General features: G+C 51.4%; 1 protein-coding gene across 1 annotated transcript in view; it reads right to left on the reverse strand.

The window, feature by feature from the left end:
• Positions 1-6,641: 6,641 nt before the first annotated feature.
• Positions 6,642-20,201, reverse strand: part of Stk40 (serine/threonine kinase 40) — a 35,642-nt gene continuing 22,082 nt past the window's right edge. Inside the window, exons 5-11 of the mRNA XM_034502665.2 lie at positions 18,807-19,034; positions 18,117-18,169; positions 12,549-12,664; positions 10,952-11,096; positions 10,676-10,795; positions 9,840-9,924; positions 6,642-8,815 (exon numbers count right to left, since the gene is read on the reverse strand). Coding sequence (XP_034358556.1) covers positions 8,597-8,815; positions 9,840-9,924; positions 10,676-10,795; positions 10,952-11,096; positions 12,549-12,664; positions 18,117-18,169; positions 18,807-19,034 — 966 coding nt within the window. The 3' untranslated portion in view covers positions 6,642-8,596. The remainder of the gene's footprint in view (positions 8,816-9,839; positions 9,925-10,675; positions 10,796-10,951; positions 11,097-12,548; positions 12,665-18,116; positions 18,170-18,806; positions 19,035-20,201) is intronic.

The raw sequence follows: 20,201 nt of genomic DNA on the forward strand, positions 1-20,201 counted from the left end.
ATGTGTCATTTTGTCCTATGATATAGAAATGGCATGCATGTATTTGTCCAGTGGTTCGTTCCTCGGAAGGTGAGAGTCACATGTGTGACCGATGCTGGAACATCGCAGTGAGGGTGATTGATGTGTGTTGTGATTAGCTAAGCTCAGTACAAGTTCCCTCCACTTAACACAGCAGTGAACAGTCCCAGAAAACAGCTGGGCATGGTGACACACCATCCCAGCTCTTATGAAGCAGAAGCAGGTGGATCTCTGTGAATTTGATGCCAACCTGGTCTACAAAACGAGTTCCAGGACAGTGAGGATTGTTACACAGAGAAAAAGCCTGTCTCAAAAAACAAAACAAGAATTCTCAGAAAATTCACCATGCACCATGTAGACCCAAATCCCTTCAGTTTGTGTATGAAACGAAGTTAGATTCCGGACTGATAAATCCTAATTTTTGTTGTGCATGGTGTAGAATCTACCTGCTTCTGGGTTGTCTGGGGTCCCTGGCCCCTACTCTCTTAAGTGCTAATGGCAACTTCCAACTGCGATAAACAACACCTCCCACTTCCACAGTGGACACAACAAAAAGAGGATCTGACCGACATTTATGGGTCTTGACATTTGAATAGGAGAAAGACGGTCAGTAACTGAACATGTGAGTGGTTGGTGTGCAGGAGCCAAGAGTTCCAGAAGAGCAGTGGACATGAGTGAAGGCTTTGAGGAGGGGCATGACATAACAGGAAAAGTGTTAGGGTGCCATGCGTGGCCTGCTGAGGGTCAGGAGGCTGCAGTGGGTGAGGGTAAGTAGGGGAGAATTTAGGCCTCTGAACTTCATTAAGTCCTAGCTGCCTGGAAGACAGTAGTCTGCTCCTGGCTTCCTTCTGATGAAGATGTAGAACTCCAACCTGCCTGCCTTCCATGCTTCTCACCACGACAATGATGGACTAAACCTCTGAACCTGTAAGCCAACCCCAATTAAATGTTGTCCTTTATAAGAGCTGCCTTGGTCAGGGTGTCCGTTCACAGCAATGAAAACCCTAACTAAGACAGGGACCGAAGCTATCAGGAAAGGGGGTGCACATTTGAATTCTGTGATTATTTCGGTATTGGAGATTGAACCCAGGGCATCTCATATTAGGCAAGCATGCCACAACTGAGGATAGCTGCAGGCTACCCTTCTGCCTGCATGTATGCCTGCCTGCCAGAAGAGGGCATCAGATCTCATTATAGCTAGTTAGGAGCCACCATGTGGTTGCTGGGAATTGAATTCAAGACCTCTGGAAGAGCAGTCAGTGCACTTAGCCTCTGAGCCATCTCTCCAGTCCCACTCTCTCTACCCTTTACTCTTATTTTGAGACACTTTCACAGGTCACCCAGGCTTAGCCTTGAACTTGAGATCCTCCTGCCTTGACATCCCAGACAGCAGGGACTCGAACCTGCTCCACCAGGCCTGCTGTTTGTGTTCTTTAAAGTACATGTTGGTGTGTGTGCGTGCACACATGCAATGGGGCTTGTGTGAAGGTCAGGCTTCTGTGGGAGTGACCCTCCCTTTCTCCCATGTGTTTCGGGCAGCAATCATCTTTACCGTGAGCCATCTCACTGGCCCTGTCCTTCTATTTCTGAGACGGTGTCTCTCATTGTGTGACCCAGACTGGCACAGGTTTTTGTGTAAATCACACTAGCCTTAAACTTGTGACAGTCCTCCTCCTCGCCCACCTGAGAATGCATGCAGGTGTGTATCGCTTGCAGGTTAGTTTTTTGTAGATCTCACACAAGCTGGGGGCATCCGAGAAGAGGAAAACCTCAACTGGAAAAAATCCCCCATCAGACCGGCCAGTAGGCAAGCAGCCCGTGGGACAATTTCTTAATTGAAGATTTATGTGGAAGGGCCCAACCCACTGTGGGCTGCAAAGCAATCTGAGGGTGCCAGGGAAATGAGGCAGTAAGCAGCGTTCCTCCAGAGCCTTTGCTTCAATCTCTGCCTCCACATTCCTGTCCTGCGTTTCCTTGGGGGCAGACTATGAGCAGAATGTGAAAGCCAAATAACCCCCCCCAGCCCCCAGCACCCGTTTTGCCTTTTGGTCATGGTCTTTATCACAGCAATGGAAAGCAAAGTAAGACAGAAACTGGTGCCAGGATAGCGGGCATTGCTGTGACAGGCTGCCTACATTATAAAGGGAAGAGTTTGGTTATAATTGTGAAGGGTTTTGGAACTCTGAACTGGAAACGGTGTTGAGCGTTCAGGGCTAGGAACTCGGAAGGTAGTGTAGTACTGAACGCAGTGCAGACAGCAGAGGCCTGGCTTGTGATGTTCCAGAGGGAGGTTTGAGAGTTCCCTAATATTGGGGCTGTTCATAGGCTGTTTTGAACTAGGAATCTGTGGTTTCCGGTCAGCTGGAGCTGAAGAATCAGCCATGGTTAGCAAGAGACCAGAATCACCAAAGTAAAACCTTTGTTTTACTGAGACAGTTGATGTTGGTCAGTCAGAGCTGGGGAAACAGCTGTGATTAAGAGGAAACTGGCATCATTGAGGCAAAATCTGCTGGGACGGTCGCCTCAGGATCAGCACACCTGACTGTGGTCCAGAGGAACCCAAGGCTGTACTTCACAGTGGCATCTGAACTTGGTAATGTGTAAGAGTCTCTCAGGTTACGGTATTGTTTTAAAGGCATGAAGAAGTTACAGAAAGTATCTGAGTCTTGGCCTGGGAGAGGCCCAGGTAAGGCCATTGGTAAACTTTCAGCCTCAGTTATAGTGAAAACCCAAGAATTGAAGCGGTCATAGAGAGAGGCTTGGCACCATGTGGCAGGATCATAATCCCTGAATAGAATCCAGGAGGGGGTGAAGGTGCAGCCTGAGGAGACCCCCAACATATTGGAGATGCCAGGATCGTGGGACACTTACCAAAGATAGCAGATGCTGTGGAGTGAAGTTGGCCTGAGCCTATCAAACAAGCTGTGTATCCTGCTGGAGAGTGGAGCTGCCAGGGCCCTTGGAAACCTAGAGGATCCTGAGTGGATCTCAGGTGGTAATCACTGAACTTGTGTTTGGCTTCTGTTTATTTGACTATGACTATGCCCTAGTTCTTCTCTCTTGGAATAAGAAAGTATTTTTTTGATTTTACAAGAGCCCACAGCTCACAGAGACTTAGGACATTAAAAAAGAAGAAGAAGAAGTGGATAATTTTAAAGAGACTAAGCTTTAAAAATCTTGAAAACTGTAAAGACTGTGGGTCTTAAAAACAAAAACCACTGTACAGTTGGCTTAGGTGCGGTGGCTCGTGTCTTTAGACCCAGCACACAGGAGGCAGAATAGATGGATGAGTCTCTGTGTGTTCCAGGCCAGCTAGGGCTCCATAATAAGACTGTCTCAAAAACAACAGCCAGGCCTGGGTGTCCATGCCTTTCATCCCTGCACGTGGGAAGCAGAGGCAGGCAGAGCTTTGTGGGTTTAAGGCTAGATTAGTCTACGTAGTGTGTTCCAGGAGAGCAGAGCTACATACACAGATTTTTGAAATAACAAAACAAAAACCGAAAAAACCCCAACAGGTTTAGACTATGTTTTTCATTATATTAACTTGAGATCTTGGAGATAAACAAGAAAGGTTATGGTTTGTGATGTCTTTGTGTGTCAAGTGGCTAAGGGGCCAGTTATACTGGTTAGTTTTTTGTTGTTGTTGTTGACTTGACAGAAGTTGGAGTCATCTGAAGAACCAAAACTGAGAGAATGTCTCTATCAGGTTGGCTTGTAGGCAAGCCAGTGGGGCATTTTTCTGATTGATGATTGATGTGGAAGGTCCCAATCCATCGTGGGCGGTGCCACCCACAGGCATGTAGCCCTGGGGTGTATAAGAAGGCAATCTGAGCAAGCCAGAAGTCAGCTAGTAAGCAGCATTTTTCTGTGGCTATGCTTCAGTTTCTGCCTCCAGGTGACTTCCTTTGATGATGGGTAACATAAACACTTTCCTCCCCAAGTTGCTTTTGGTCATGGTCTTTTTTTTTTTTTTTTTTTATAGTAACAAAAACCTAACAAAACCCACGATGGTTGGGGCTGGCTCAGCTTTTAAGAGCACTGACTGCTCTTCTAGAGGTCCTGAGTTCAAGTCCCAGCAACCACATGGTGGCTCGATACCATCTATAATGGGACCCGATGCCCTCTTCTGGTGTGTCTGAAGACAGTGACAGTGTACTCACATTAAAAAAAACAAAACAAAAAAAAAAAACAAAAACCCAAACTATAGCAGGCCCTATACCTGAGGCTTATTATTTATGTGTATTTGCCTTCATGTCTGTCTGTGCACCATGTGCCTGCCTGGTGTTTGAAGAGGTCAGAAGAAGGGAGTGGGTGGGTCTGATCCCTCTGGAACTGGAGTTTAGACAACTGTAAGTCACCATGTGTGTGGGTGCTGGGAATCGAACTTCGGTCCTCAGCAAGAACAAGTGCTCTTAACTGCTGAGCCATCTCTCCAGCCCTGTATTATTTTTGAAAAGCAAATTTCCGTCTGTACCTGTTTGCTGTGTGTGGGAATTGCTTGCAAAGGCTAGGCAATTGTTTTGTCTATTCCTTCCTCTGCAGCCATGAGCACCTCGTGTGGTTGCTGGGAAACAAACTCAGGTCCTCTGGAAGAGCACTAAGTGCTCTCAACTGCTGTGCCATCCTCTCTCTGGTCTCTACTCAGACATTTTATGCATGTTAATACAGTGTATTATAACTGATCAAAAGCAGTTAAATCTTTTGTTTCTGAGACAGACAGTTTAATGGTCTCTGGGGATGAACTTGAACTTCTGTTCCTCTTGCCTCTCTCCACTTCCAATGTGGACATGTGCTCAGCTTATGCAGCTCTGGGGGACTGAACCCAGGGCTTCATATGTGCTAGGCAAGCTACAGCCTCTAGGCCTTATATGAAACCCTTACTGGCCTGAACTCACCATGTAGACCAGGCTAGTCTCAAGACTGCAAATTGGAGAGCTGAGGTTACAGGAATTTGCCACCACACCTGCTATACCTAAGTTTCAGACACCTCCTTCTGGTCCCTGTGGCACTGGACTGTCCGGGGTAGGAGAAAGGGCTGGAGACAAGAGCATAGCCACTCACGGGGGAGTCGAAAAGCTGTCAGATTCAAGGCAGAGCTGGGGAGGGGGGCGGGTTATGGGGAAGAAGGAGGGGGGACAGAGGGACATGGACCTTATCCAACACAGCTCACAGACCTGACTGGGCAGTAAGGGAATCAAAAGACAGACAGATGGCCAGAAAGCTGGGATCCAGTGGTCTGGGCTCTTGGATGGAGAAACTTCAGCATGCTTTTTTTTTTTTTTTTTTTTTTTTTTTGGTTTTTCGAGACAGGGTTTCTCTGTGTAGCCCTGGCTGTCCTGGAACTCACTCTGTAGACCAGGCTGGCCTTGAACTCAGAAATCTGCCTGCCTCTGCCTCCCAAGTGCTGGGATTAAAGGCGTGCGCCACCACTACCTGGCATCAGCTTGCTTATTATAGAGTTGGGGAAAAAAAAAAAAAAACAAAATCTGATAATTAGTAAAGGATATTTAGCCCCGGCACTGATCAGTAAATCAGGGTCTGGAGAAGTGCTCCAGAGGACCGGGAATCAGTTCATAACTCCTATTCCAGGGATCTGATTCCCTCTTCTAACCGCAGTGAGCACCAGGTGCACAAGTGGTCGAGGCATATGTGCAGGCAAAACAGCCATAGGCATAGAGGATTAAATATCTATTTTTAAACCCAGCACTCAGGAGGCAGAGGCAAGTAGTTTGAGGCTAGCCTGGTCTACAAAGTGAGCTCCAGAACAGCCCCAGGGATACAAAGAGAAACCCTGTCTTGAAGGAAAAAAAAAAAAAAAAAAAAAAAAGAAATTTATTGTCTAAGGATATAGGGCTGTTTTGTCTAATCTCTAAAAGCAAAAAACCAAAACAAACTAGTACCAGACCAAGTCTGAGGGCTGAGGACACAGGGGAGACCCAGACAGCCTCAGAGATATTTGTACCAGGTCCGGGGCAGCAGCTGGCAGTGGTAGGCTGAGAGCAAGGGCCTCTCATGGTAGTGCCCCCCAGGGTCACATGGAGTAGGGTCTGTGTATGGTAGTGTGTGTGGTCTGGCAGGAAGGAGCAGGACAGAGCAGTCCTGGGAATGCGGCTTACATCTGGGCGGCTTCATTTGTGGGATAGCCTAGCCTACCTCTCCCTTCGCCAGGAAGCTCTCCCTGTTTCTTGGCTTTTTTGGGAAATACAATTTGTAGTCTAAGCTTAGGGAACAGAAGGAGGTAGGAAGGCAGGCAGGCACCCCTGGGTGTCCCAAGGAAAGGAGGGGAGTACAGGAAAAGGGAAGCTCCTATCCCAGCTCCCTGGAACAGGCATGTGGGGGCATGGTGGCCTCTAACATGAGCATCTGGCTCTCTAGCTATTGAGCCTCTAGCAGGGCCAAGGCAAGCTACAAGTTCCCATCAGGCACTCACTCGCAGGAGGCAGGCCACCCTGGGTCCCCTCCCACTTCAGACAGTATGGCTAACTGCTTTGCTTGCTGGCGAGAAGCTGTGATGACAAGAGGCACAGGACCCGCCTTGCTAAAATGCAGATGCCCAGGCTGTGGGCAGGGATGGTGGGCTAGCTCGAGGGCAAGAACAGAGGCATGCTACAGACCATGGTGGCTCCAGATCAGGAAGTTTTATTGCTGACATGCAGGAAGAGTCCCCATGTAGTACAAAAATACGTCTTTATACAAACTTTTTTGTGACTTTTTCCATTTTGTTTTGTTTTTTTGTTTTTGTTTTTCTTTACAATAGGACTTCTCAGTGCCTGACAGCAGCGAGGGCAGACCCACACTCCTCTCATCTGCATTGCCAGAAATACCACCAGGTTGCCCTCAGAAGGAACCAGGCTGGCTGATGGCGCTGCAGACCTGAAGGTATTGCTTTGCTTTTAGAAGGAGGGCATGTGGAGTCGGGCCTGAGGGGCTAGGCAGGGGCTCTGCCCAGGAGGGCCCTGGCCAGGCCTCAGAGCCTCACTGGAGGGCAGCCATGGGCTAAGGGCCCAGGCTGACTGCATTTCTTCTCCCTTCGGAGACTTATCGCTATCAAATAAATATAGAAAAGAGCCCACCCCCCAGCACTATGCCCTAACTCTCAGTGGCCAGATGGCTGAATGAGAGGCAGAGCTGAGTGCCAGGGGAATTAACTGCTGGGCTCAGGTGGGCTCCCACAGACCCAGCAAAACAGAGGCACAGGCGCCCAGGGCTGGATATGGGGCATAGGGAGGAAGGGGCATGGGCAGCCCTGCTACTGCTGGCAAGAGGTGGCCCCATTTTTTCCAGATGGGGAAACTGAGGCACAAGGAGGTTTGGGAACTTGCCCAAGGTCACTCACAGTGAGTCAGCTTTTCAGGGGGTGAGGGTCAGCTCACACTCTAGGAAACATGGTCTCCCCATTGGAGAGCATGAGGCAGGAAGGGCCTAGGACTACCTACCAGGAGGGTGACATTGCCCTCTCTGAGGCCTCCAGAGTTAGGTCTTTGCTTGGTACTGGGTATGCCAAGTCCAGTGCAAGGAGGGGCATTCTGGAGAGAACAGCATTTCTGGCAAGACGGGCATCCACTTCAAAATTTCGGCTCAAAAAGGGTAGCAGAGCTGTTCTCAGCCAGGAAGGTAGGTAGGTCCCCAATCCCTACAGCTCCCCTCCAAGTCCTACCCCCAGATAGGTATCTGCCAGTCTTCTGGGAGAGGCACCACTTCTGCGGCAGGTGAGAGGGTCTCTGAGCACAAGTGGCCTGTCCTCAGTAGGCCCAGAGCATCCTCCAAAGTTGGCCACAGGTCCCTTCACACTATGTCCATGTTACCTGGGTACCACGTGAAAGATGGATAAGGTGGGACTAATGCAAACGTGCAGCACCTCAGAGAAGCTGCTAAGACAGAGAGAGCAAGTCTAGAAACAGAGCCTGGTGGCTAGAGAGCAGAGAGAGGAACTGGCAAGAGGGCTCCTAGGAGCCTGAGGGTGAGAAGGGAGCCTACACACACGTGGGCCCTATTGTTCAGCCAGGCTCAGGGGTGAAGAGTGGCCATGGGCTAAACCTAGAGATAGAAGTTGAGTTCTGTAAAAAAATAAATATATTTGACTTGGGCGGAAGGTGAGGTGAGAGTTCCGAAGCTTAGACGAGGGCAGGCCCCAGAGGGGCAGTGGACTATGGCAAGGGGTGATTACTGGGGTCCAGCAGCAAGCTGCGTGGTCAGCTTATACGGACTGTGGGATCTGTGGCCTGGCCAGGCTGCAGCTGTTCCAGTGCCTGGGTTGTGAGCGTAGGCTCCCTCTTTCCTCCCAGCACTCAGTCCAGAGACAGCGTGGTTAAAGAGACAGAGGTAGATTAAAATGTCATGACTAAAAGCAGATTAGGTATCTATCTAGAATTCTCAGATAAAAAAACAATCAAGCAATCATCCCAAAAGGTAGCTCTGTGGTACCTCTGTTGACCCTGGCTGTGACCTGGGCTGTCCCTATCCCTGCCCTGGGAGAGTCAGTCCAGCACTGCTGGGCCTGGGCCCAGGCAGGCCTGATGGCTGGGCCTCAGGTGGGCCGAGGAGAGGTGTGCTGGGGCTAGTGCCCTAGCTGAGGGCACTATTTCCGCAGATAGCGTTGTGCCAGGATGGCTGTGTCCAGGGAGGTCATTGGCTGTGCGTCATGGCCCAGCCGTCGGACCGGGGGCATGCTACCAAACTGCCGCTTGGGCACCCAAGTCCGGGCCTCATGGACGGAGCTCTTTTCTTCAGCCAGCAGCAGTTGCTGTCGCATGTAGTTCTCAAACTCGTACTGGGAGCATTCCTCTGTTACCTTGGCCTGTTGTGAGGTGGAGAGACCAGGGTGAAGACAGAACACAGGGAGCCCAGCAGTGTGGCTGCTGAGGTCCTGCTGCCCGGGCATCACAATCCAGACTCCATCTTCCTAGAAGCTGAGTGTAGGGCCCTGAAGTCCTCACCTTGCTGGATGATGTGAGTGGCTGCTGGAGGCTCTAGCTACATACACAGGCCTGTCCTCTGGCCTTCCAGGCTGCACAGTGTATGTGTGTGTGGGGGGGGGGGGGGGGGGGGGGGGGGAGGGGGCGTGTGCAGGGGTGTGTGCATGTGAGGAGGGTGGCAGTGAAGGGTGTCTCCTCAAAAAGGGTCTCTGGAACTCTGAGGGGCACGTGGGGGTTAAAAGCAAAGCCATGAGGCTTGAGGCCAACTCATGGCCTCAAGCAAGCTCCTTTACATGGAGGCAGGCAATGTGAAACTGCAGTGGCAGGTCCTGACTAGAAAGGCAGGATTTTGGAATCAAGGTACAGTTTCCCTGCTGCTAAGCTGTGTGACCGTAGACATATCAGTTTACTTCTCTGATCCTCAGATAAAAATAGGTCCCATGAGTTTTAGGGTGGACTGAATGTGAGCTGGGCTGGCTTCCACACACGGCTCTTCCTGGTCCTCCTTGCCCAGCGCTTGCTCTGGAGCTCCAGGGAAGGCAGGCTCCTATAAACAGCTCAAGCCCAGCTTCCCTCTCGGGTGCCCTGAAACCTGTCACAGCTGCTGCCTAGCACTCCTGTCTCTGTCCCCAACCCTCACCCAGCACTTTCTCCAGTTCAGGAACAGGGAGGAGAGAGAAGAGGGATAAATGAATCATATAAAAACTGAAAAGCAGGAAGGGTGAGAGAACCCAGTGAGTCAGAGAGGGAGAGATGTGACTGGGGCCGGAAAAGGCCATCCTAGAGGCCCAGGTGATTGCCTGGCACTGGGGGCTCCCATGACAGGTCACAAGGCAGGCCAGAGGGACCTTTCTATTGCAAGGGCTGGGGATGGAAAGCCCAGGAACTCTCCCTGTCCCCACTCACCTCCTGGGAGCTGTCGGAGTTGCTCATTTGGTCATCGATGTCAGGAACCACTTGCAAAGGCCCACTCAGAGAAGACAGAGACTGCCTGCAGGGAAAGTGGCCACATCAGATTAGACAGATCCCCACTGTTCCTGGCTTGCCTCTAGTCCAGCTTAAGACGCAGCCAGCACCTGTCTGACATGGCTGACTATTCTGGGCCTCTATCTTCTTGTCCTGCTGAGGGCCGTGTTAAGAACTCAGCAAGGCAATGCCACCTCACAGCTGGCATGTCTAGCAGGCAAGAGATGCTCACTCCGCACTCTGCCCATTCCCTCTTAGCCCTGCCTTTAGGAATCTGAGGCTGATGGCACAGCAGAGAAACGGGCTGCTCTCCTGGGTAGGGCAGCAGAACATGTGAGCTCCGGTCTTGGACAGGCCCACTTACTGTTGGGAGCCGACTTTAGTAGAAAGCGGCTAGATCAACTTTGCAGCCATCTGGAACCATATACCCTGATGAAAGACTTGGTTGTCAAAAGCCTATAACAGCTGAAGCACACTCTGATAAATATATTGTTTATCCCACATAGCTTGTTTTGCTGTTTAGTGACCTCAGCTGTATGGTGCACGTGGTAAAATGTTTTCACCTGTGTTCTCCTGCTTGTGTATATAAATACCTCAGAATTCCCTTCAAGAAGAGAGACTTGAGAAAATAGAAGAGACTGAATCACACCCTGTCTTGTCTCCATTCTTCGCGTCTCTTGCCCCAAGAGCCACACCACTCTCTCTTGACCAGAGCACTTAGCCCCAAAAGTGTTGAAGAAAAGTGTTGAGGCAGAGTGTGGGCCTCAACAACTTACCAAGATGCAATGATGGCACTGAGAGCCTCCAGGACATCGGCAGCAGCCAAGCGTTGCTGGGGGTCAAGGACCAGCAGTTTCCGGATGAGACACACTGTGTTCTCAGAGACTCTCCCATCCCTAGAGAGAGGAAGAAGCCTCAGCCATGCGATGAGGAATGGGGTTGGGGGTCTTTGACCCAAGACTCCAGGACCCCAGTGGTGTTTCTGTCTGTTCGCTGAAATCCCAGAGGGCCAGCTGATCCCTTCCCAACCTTTCCCAGGAGGCAGGACTCACTCGGGGATGGTGTACTCAGCAGCCTTGATCTTTCGGAAGAGCTCCTGTGGGATGCTGTCATAGAAGGGGAACTGGCCGTAGAGCATAGTGAAGAGCACCACACCCAAGGCCCACATGTCACTAGGCTTCCCCCGGTATGGCCGGCCTGGGGACAAAGGACAGGCACACTCAGGGGGAAGGATGTACCTGGGCAGTTCCTCTCTCTAAACCCCACCTCTGCTTCCAGCCCTATTAAGTTCTTCCTCAACTGTCCTGGACATCCTGCACTTACCAGTCCCCCACCCCTGCAGATGCGTGGCTCTGTGCAGCCCACCTGCTGTGCCCTGCTCTGGGGGTTCTGTATCATCTTCTCCATCAGCCATGGAGACTCTGGGAGCTAGGCCTGCGTCTACTTCTCCCACACCCAGACAGCAGCTCCCAGAGCCCATGGTCAGTGCATCTGTGGACACGGCTGACAGAGCCCCTGGTCAGACCATCTGTGGACACGGCTGACAGCCTCTCACCCTATCTAGCACCCTCATTTCTGGTTCTTCCAGTGTTTGTTACCATCGGCCAGGGTCCTTTGCTTTCCAGCTCCCTTACTAGATGGTGAACACGTCTCTCTCTCTCTCTCTCTCTCTCTCTCTCTCTCTCTCTCTCTCTCTCTCTCTCTCCCTCTCCCCCTCCCCCTCCCCCTCCTCCCCTTCCCCTCTCCATCTCCCTCTCCCTCCTTTTAGGTGCTCATCACTGCCTGGACTTGCACATTCAAACTTCATTAACCTCTCTGCCAGCTTGTCAGTGGTATGGTCTGAATGTCCCCACCTCAGGGAGGGGGTATGTGAAAGCAGACTGTAATGGGACACAAAATCAGGAGGGACTATTTGAGGGACTGGAGGGATGTGGAAGAGGACTGGAGCAGGGCAAATGGGAACAAAGTATAAAACCAGTGTCACGGGGAAACCTATTACTAATTTTTGAAGGTGCCAAACAAAAAGGTCGCCTTACCTTAATTTCCTTATCTGTAAAAGGGGGTTTTGTGAGACTGTCCTTGGGATTAGTAGTATAACTTTATTTGGGGGCAGGGGTGTTGGGACAGGGTCTTATTATATAGCCCAGGCTAGCCTAGAACCCACCCTGCCCCTGCTGCCTGTGTGCTGAGGTGCTGGGTGTGCTATACCATGCTCACAGAGCTGGGCTTCTAGTTGTTAACACTACAGCTTCAATGCCACATCCCAGGGAATCTCTCCCCACCCCCTACCTCTGAGACAGGTTCTCTGTATAGTTCTGGCTGTCCTGGAACTCTATAGACTAGGCTGGCCTTGAACTCAAGGAATCCACCTCCCTCTGCCTCCCATATGCTGGGATTAAAGGTGTGTGCCACCACTGCCCAGCACTGGGGAACATTCCCAAGTGCCCTTTCTATGCTCCTTTGGCACACTCATCCCTTTCCTACTCTAACCTGATGTGAGCATGTGACCAGTCTGTCTTCCTCCTCCACTACACCAGAGAGCTTGTTCAGGGTGGGGCAGGAAGGCCCCAGCACCTAGTCCAGGTCCTGCCCCAGGATTCCCATCTGTTCAGGGAGTGTATTGCCACCCCACGTGGGGACCACACATACCACTGAGCACATCAGGACTGATGTAGGCAGGGCTCCCCCTCTGATCCTTCAGCAGGTCCCCCTCACTCACAAGGTGCTTCCCAAGGCAGAAGTTGGTGATAGTTATCCGATGGGTCCTAAGAATGGGAGGCAGAATAAATGCAGAGGCAACGAAGTCAGATCCCCTGGTGGGGCAGGCTCCTATTCTTGCAACTAGGCCTCTGTTTTGAAGTGCAGCAGCAGCGTCCCCTAAACCTGCTGCTCTAGCTGAAGCTCAGAGCTTGGAACAATTCCCAGAAATTTTACCGATATCGCAGACTGGGAGTAACCTGGAACCTCAATAAACCTCCCTCATTCCCACAGGCAGGAAAAGACCAGCAGAGGCGACTGACCTTAACCCTCCCACTGTGCTGCGGCCAGTGGGCGTCCTGAGCCTCCCTGCCTCCCTCACCACAGCCGAGACAGCCTGTGCATCCTCTGGGCAGGAAGCTCAGCACGCCATGGCCAGGCCTCATGTGGGGATTCTGGTCCCATGTGACATTTCCACATGCCCTGGTGGAGTGTGGAAGCTGACCATATGCCATGCCCTCCAGCTGACAGCTGGGTGTGTCTCTCTGTGTGTACATATTAGAAAGGCAGATGTCCACATCTAGTATCTTTCCCTATTCTCTACTTTAGGTTTTATGATGCAGGAATCTGAACCCAAACCCTTCATACTTGCCTAGTGAGCACTTAACCAACTGCCCTGCCTCCTCTGCCTCCAGCCCAGCCTTTCTGGGAACTTCTGGTCTCTCCATGGAGCCGGGGGTGGGGGTGGGGGTGGAGGTGGGGGTTGGTGGTGTGGTGGGGATCCAATTAGGTCCAAGTGTCACCCAACTCTTCCCAGTCCCCACAGTCCTTTGAGCTAACAATGGGAATGGAGGGTGTCAGCGCAGTTGTCACAGCACAGAGCAACCACACAGTTAACCAATTTCAACCAGTCTGTCTTTCTAAAACCCCACTGTAGGCCAAGCCCCCCAGAAGACTCAGCACCAGATGGATGGAGAACTTTTCTGGAATTTTCAGGGTGGTGTAACCTCCATGGGCAGGTAGAACTGGGAGACAGCACAAGAGCCCTTGTTTAGGAGCAACTCCAACCCTGAGCCCAATGGTGAGGGATGGCCAGCAATGCAGGCCTGGGTCTTCACTGGTTCAAGGCCTCCAAGAGAGAAGGTTCACTCCAGAAAGGGAGGGCACTGTGAACCGGTGGTGCTGCCAAGTTGGGATTCCCTTTGCTCATAGTTTTGATCATGTAGCCTTTAGAAGAGTTCTGGGGTCCTTCTGCATGGGCTTGTGGAGGCTAGGCATGTAGAACCCATACTGTGTAGTGAATGCCCTCATTTACAAGACACCACCCTGAAATTTAACAGGTCATTGTGGGCTACAACCACACCACATCATGTACACAGGCTTAGCAGGCATATTCAGAAGCACCATGAGACAGTGTGATATCTATTCCTAACAACCTTTGTGGCTGTTTCGCTCACTTCCTGTTGTGCTAGGGGCCAAAGCCAGGACTTGTGCACACCAGAGCTCTCACTATGCTCCAGCCCTATTTCCAACAATTACCAACCCTCATTTGGAGCAGCAGGTCCTGCTGGGAAGGAACACTGACATCAGATGAGGAATGCGGCTCCCATACAGTTATGTAGTGAGCTGGGGCCAGCATCCCAGGAGGACTCAGCAGACGAAGGGAAGCAGAGCTGAGGCAAGAGATGCATCTCAACAATTATGGAGGTGGCTCACAGGAAATTCAGAGCTAACTCTGGGCCTGCCCTGGGTAGCATGCCTCCCTCTGTCAGGACTCAGGTACACTGTTTTCATTAATCCCCACTTATCATTCATTCATTCCCACCTCTGAAGGAGACCTTTTCAACACTCTATTTCAGACAGTACAGCTAAGACCCAGAAGTAAAGGGACCTGGCTGAGGTCACACAGCTTGGGAGCACTGGCCGGTAGGACTAAGCCTAGGTCTGTTAGGCCCCAGACCCCCTAGGAAGGCCCTGCCCCAAATGACTTTTCCTTCTGTTCTATCCAGGCTGACTCATCTCTTGTCTTGAGTTTCAGACTGCCTTGGCCAAAAAAAAGAAAAAGAAAAAGAAAACAAAACAAAAAAAGAAAGCCTAATCCCCCAAGTCATCAAGCAGGCAGCTTTTGGCTTGGAACCTTTCTAGGAAGCACATGGTGTGGTCCCCTACAGCTAGGGGTGAAGGGAGGATGGTCTTCCCCAAAAGGACCTAGGGGAGCACGAGTGAAGAGGGGCGTCTTTTCCTAACTGCAGTGTCCTGTGCTTAATGGCTGAGCATGGCAGCTGGGGGGCCGTAGTATGAGATGCTCAGTGAGGGCACCTCTTCTAGAATAGTCTTCAGGGCAAGGGGGAGGGTGAGCTCAAGGGCAGGGTATGTGGCTACAAGTGGATTTCCCCAGGAGCTGCATCCAAGAGGCTCTGAGAGCCCTTCAGCTACTTCAGGGAATTCTGCTGGCGAAGGGCTTGGAGCAAACAAAAGCCGGTCTGTCCTCCATGTTTCCTGCTGAATGTGGCTCCAGCTCTTACCCAGGGTGCCCACAGAAGCCTGCTTGGTGGCCTGCAGGCTACAGTGTAAACAAAGGGTCTCAGCAAGGGTCATCTGCATATGGAGGTGCTCTGAGCCTCCTGTGTCACTGCTCCAGACAGAGGACTGTACAGCTTTACAGAACAGCCCTGTGTTTCTGCACTGGCCACTGTAGCCACAAATGTATCCTGTGGTCTCTGAGGCTTAGGATGCTGGGAGGATGGCTCAAAGCAGAGGCAGTGGGTCTGAGACTCAGTCGCCCAGGACTGATCCTTCCTCTGCACTTCCTCGCTGAGTGAAGCTCTTGAGAAACTCAAATGTCCTTTTCTGTGAAGGGGGATATGACAGAGCCTGACTCTCAGGACCGGGCTGGCTCTGATAGGTAAGATGGTCTCAGTGGTCTTGACAGGGGAAGCTGCAAATAGTCTCTTATTCTCTGTCAGCTGGCATGCCTAGGAGAGCCCAGGAGATACAGTCTCTGACACGGGTGACAACAGGCCCTGAGCACATGCATTTGTGTTGCATAGGAACCTGGAGTGTCTCTCACAGGAAACACCATGGTCAGCCCAGAGACCTCAAGCTTGGCAACACCGGCCTGCCTTGCCACCACCACCCACGTTGGGAGAGTGGCATATAGCTCCCCAGGAGTCCCAGACCCCCCAGTTGGTCCTGACAGGAGGGCAAGGGCATCAAGGGGTGGCGAGGGATGGAGGGGCAATGTGCGTCAGCAAGGCCTGCTTTGGGTGACTCACGTTTCAGCTATGGCCCCAGGGCTACCACAGTGTTCTGCTTTTCTAGGAATTGGTATGCAGCTTGCCTACCCAAGAGGAAGGAGGAGAAGGAACCCACAGTCAGCCTCACATAACCCCAAGGAGGCCTTTAGATTTCAGCCCTTGCTTCTCCCAGTGTCCTTTCCTGGGGCTCTCGTCCCATTTGTCTGCACTCCACAGGCTAGCACAAGAACCTGGCAGGGTGGGTGGGAAACGGCTGGCATGCCAAGGATGAACTGGGAATAGAAGGGGCTTTCCATGTATCGCCTGCACTCTTCCTGAGTGCCTGGGTACTTAAGTAAGGTACAGTGAGTGTGCGCTCTGTAACCTGAAGCTCATAGGACCTGCTACAGCTCCAAAGGGGAAGAACCAGGGGCTGGGAGAAGGGAGAAGGCAAAAAACCCTAGTGGAAAAAAAGCCTGGCAGTTACCAGTCAGGAGCCCCACTGTGTTTCCATGACTACCCCTGGGATGCTCATTTAGAGAGCCAGCAAGCCAACATGCAGCTGTTATGAAGGGCCTGGGCTCTCTAGTCCAGCTGGTAGGGATATGGGTCCTGCAATGTCCACAAAAGGCCTAGGACAAGCAGGACCCAAGCTTTCCACTTTCTCATTCATACATACACACACACACACACACACACACACACACACTTTAAAGACAGTCTTTCTTGCTTACATAGCTCAGACTGACCTCAAGCTTGTGATGCTCCTGCCTCTTGGCTTCCAAGTGTTAGAAGTCTTTTTTTTTTTTTTTTTGGTTTTTTGAGACAGGGCTTCTCTGTGTAGTACTGGCTGTCCTGGAACTCACTCTGTAGACCAGGCTGGCCTCGAACTCAGAAATCCGCCTGCCTCTGCCTCCCAAGTGCTGGGATTAAAGGCGTGCGCCACCACCGCCCGGCAATCTCATCCTCTCTAAGGCAGTACCCTCTTCACACAACTTAGGGCCAAGGGGGCCAGCGCCCTCCAATACCTGCCTTTCTCTTCTGAGTCCCAGCCAAGATTGGGGGGTACTTGGCCTCATCTGAAGGTAGGAGCTCCTGGCTCATTCCTCACAGGAACCTCAGGCCCTGTTAGAATGGACGCTGGTGTGTTCTGAGGAAGAGTAAACCCCTACCTGGCAATTTTACATCTATTTGTATCTCGGGCTGCTCTTTGCAGGAAGGTGGAATCACTCTACTTCTGCAGATGAGAAGCAAGTGCAGAGTTCTGGTAACTGGACACATGAATTAATTCACTGAACAAGTAAATAAACAGAGAAGAGGCGCAGTCGGCAGTACAGGCAGGCTCTGAGCCAGATCCGACCCCCACATCCTGCCCCTTCATCTTCCCTAACTCCTCACTTAGCCAGATGGGGTCAAAGCAGTCCTGGAATTTCCTGTTTCCCTCCCTCCCCTTTGCAGTGTGTGACACTAAGTATCTCATCCCTTCGCGCTCCCAGGCTGGCAAACCTTTGCTCAGACTTTCTATCAGCCAGCATGCAGCTAGCTCCCTACACACTGTCCTGTGATGTGATATTTGTTTTCTGGTCAGTAGCCCGTCATCAGATGGCAAGCTAATGAGCTACATGAGGTACGCATTGCACTCCAGAAGTAAGTCTGCAGTCTCAACCCTAGGGGGAAAGGGGCTGGCAGAGAGCAGGGCTGTATCAGGCTGGAGCTTTGAACCTGTGGCCCTTGCCCTCCCGAGTGGCCCACCTCTCTCCGGCTTCTTTTCCCATGACCACTGAGGCTTCGGCTGCTATACAAGGACAGTGGAACCTCTCCTGGGCTGACCACATCATGAAACAAATCGCCACCATGACACTTGTGCTATAAACCTGTGCTGCTGCCATTTTTCCCTCTAACCTACCCAGAAGAGAAGGGGAAGGAGAGAGGCTCGGAGAAGCGGTGAGACGGCACTTCCCGAGTGCTGTCTTTCCAGGACTGTGGAGCCTGCAGAGCAGATCTTCCTTCCACGGGGTCCTGAAACCTTGCGTAGTTGCTATCTTTACACTGCTGCCCTAATCATGGTCGAATGAGCCAGCATCTAAGAGAACAATCTGCTGCCCCTCTGCCACCAAGACCCAGGCAACAGCCTGGTACTGGGAATGTCAAGTGTTGCTTTCTTTCTGAGATTCTGAACACCCAGCTTCAGCAAGAAATCCAGCCCTAGGATGGATTCTGGGATGCTAGACTGCTCTGAGTCAGCCCCCTCGCTGAGGTTAGCGGAGGGAGAATGGGCACTTACCTTTTATTGAGCACCATGTTTCCAAGCTTCAGGTCTCTGTGAACGATGTTTTTCTGAAAACCAATGAATGGATGGTTTGCATGAGAAAGTGAGAAGTGGGGTCCGCCTTAGAAGATGGAGGCTCCTCAGGGTTCTGGGAAGGCAGGAATGCCCTAGGATCTATCTCTTAGGTATCATCAAGCATGCACCTGAAATGGGTAAGAAGTGGCCTAGCAGTTGCTTCTGCTTTTCTCCCAGACTAGCAGCTTATGGGTAAATCTTTCTCCTTACTCCACTGACTAGTCTATGAAGAGAACAAGCTTCAGTCTAGAGGCAGGGACAAGGAGCAAGTGCCACAGCACTTCTGGAACTACTTACTCCAGGTTTGGCCCACAGAGCCTTGGACGAAGCTCAAGCACTTGCCCTTTACCTTGGGGTGCCTGGCACCCCCAATCCTATCAGATAGCCTATGGCTATAACTGACTGGGAATTGCTGCTTGGAGCTCTGATGGGCTGCTGTCTGTTGGCCTTCACAGGGACCATGGTTGGCTTTGGCCAATGTGTCACCCAGGACAATGGACATTTAGTCACCTCCCTCTGGACACTCCCAGCTGCAAAGTCTACCCAAGTGAGTTCAGGACCAAGCAGCTTTCTGATGAGCAGAAGCCAAGAAAGATGCTTTTTCTGGGGCATGTGGGTCCTGGGCCTCACCTGGTGCAGGGCTTCCACCACACGGACGACGTCATAAAAAATGACCACAGTCTCCCGCTCACTGAGCCTCTTCTCCTTGATGACATAGTGCTGCAGGTTGATGAGGTCAGCGGTCTTGTCACTGAAGTCATGTGCACAGAGGCAGTCGAGGACGAGGCAAATGCGTTTCTTCATCTTCTTTACCATCCGACCAGACTCTGTGTCCTCGACTGATTCACAGGTGCGGTCCTGGGAGGCAAGGAGACAGGCCAAGGCCAGGGAGTTAAGGCTCTCCTTCAGAGGTCCAGAGGGAAGTGGCTGGATGTCTGCTGCCTTCGGTGAGGCACACACAGGTGGCCACTCAAACCTGCAGGAGTCTATATGAGAGACAGAGACCCAGACAGCCTGACCGGGTAGCACAAGAGCAAAGTCCAGCACACTCATGTTCAACATCTCAGGTGAAGGCTTCCTGCTATGACCATGGTCAGCTTTGGGCATTAAAAGCCAACTGGCCCCTCAGCACCCTGCAGCAGCAGTGAAGCTAGACCCTGGGGTGTCTTCCTCCTCCTGTAGTTCCAGAGTTTAGCTAACTCCAACATCTCCTCTATCCATGTCCAAGGCTGTAGACATTTTGTTTATGGTTTTTTTTTTTTTTCAGTTTTTGAGACTGGATTGTCTCACTATGTAATCTTGACTAGCCTGGAACTCAGCATATAGAGCAGGCTGGTCCTGAACTCAGAGGTCCATCTGCTGGGATAAAAGCCACGTGCTACTACTCTAGGCATAAGATTCTAGAAGCTCAAGAGCGGCCACCCTGCAAAACTTAGGACGTCACACAGTGTTGTGGGTGATGGGTGATTCTGGCTGCCAACTTGACTGCATCGAGTCAACTAAATGCTGAGTGGCCTGGTGCGCCCAGGAGGGATCTTCTAAATCCTACTAAAGTCAGAAGGACGGTCTTTGGGTGCCGCACTTTACATGGTAACCTGCGTAAAATATGGAAGAAGGAAACTGAGGCAGGGCTTGGGGGACTGATGCCTTTAATCCCAGCACTTAGAAGGTTTGAGGCCAGCCTGGTTATCATACTGAATTCTAGGCCAGTCAGGACTACAGAGACCTTCCAATACAAACTGAAGAGCAGCAGCCCCTCAGGAATCCTTTAGGTCTTCAGCAGCAGACTGAGACGGCTTGTAGATGGAAAAGCCACTGGATTCTCAGCCTTCCTGTTCTCAGGCAGCCACTGTTGCATTACCTGGATCTCAACCTGTGCGCCACTCAACAAGTCCTCCTTACATTCTCTTCCTGTAGACAGCCCTGACTGTCCAATGGCTTTCCTTGTGGCTACAGGACTGCTGGGCAGTCACATAACTGGCAAAAACAAAACAAAACAAAACAAAAAAAAACCTGTGCTGGCTT

Source organism: Arvicanthis niloticus, chromosome 5 (genome assembly GCF_011762505.2).
Source record: "Arvicanthis niloticus isolate mArvNil1 chromosome 5, mArvNil1.pat.X, whole genome shotgun sequence".
NCBI lineage: Eukaryota > Metazoa > Chordata > Mammalia > Rodentia > Muridae > Arvicanthis > Arvicanthis niloticus.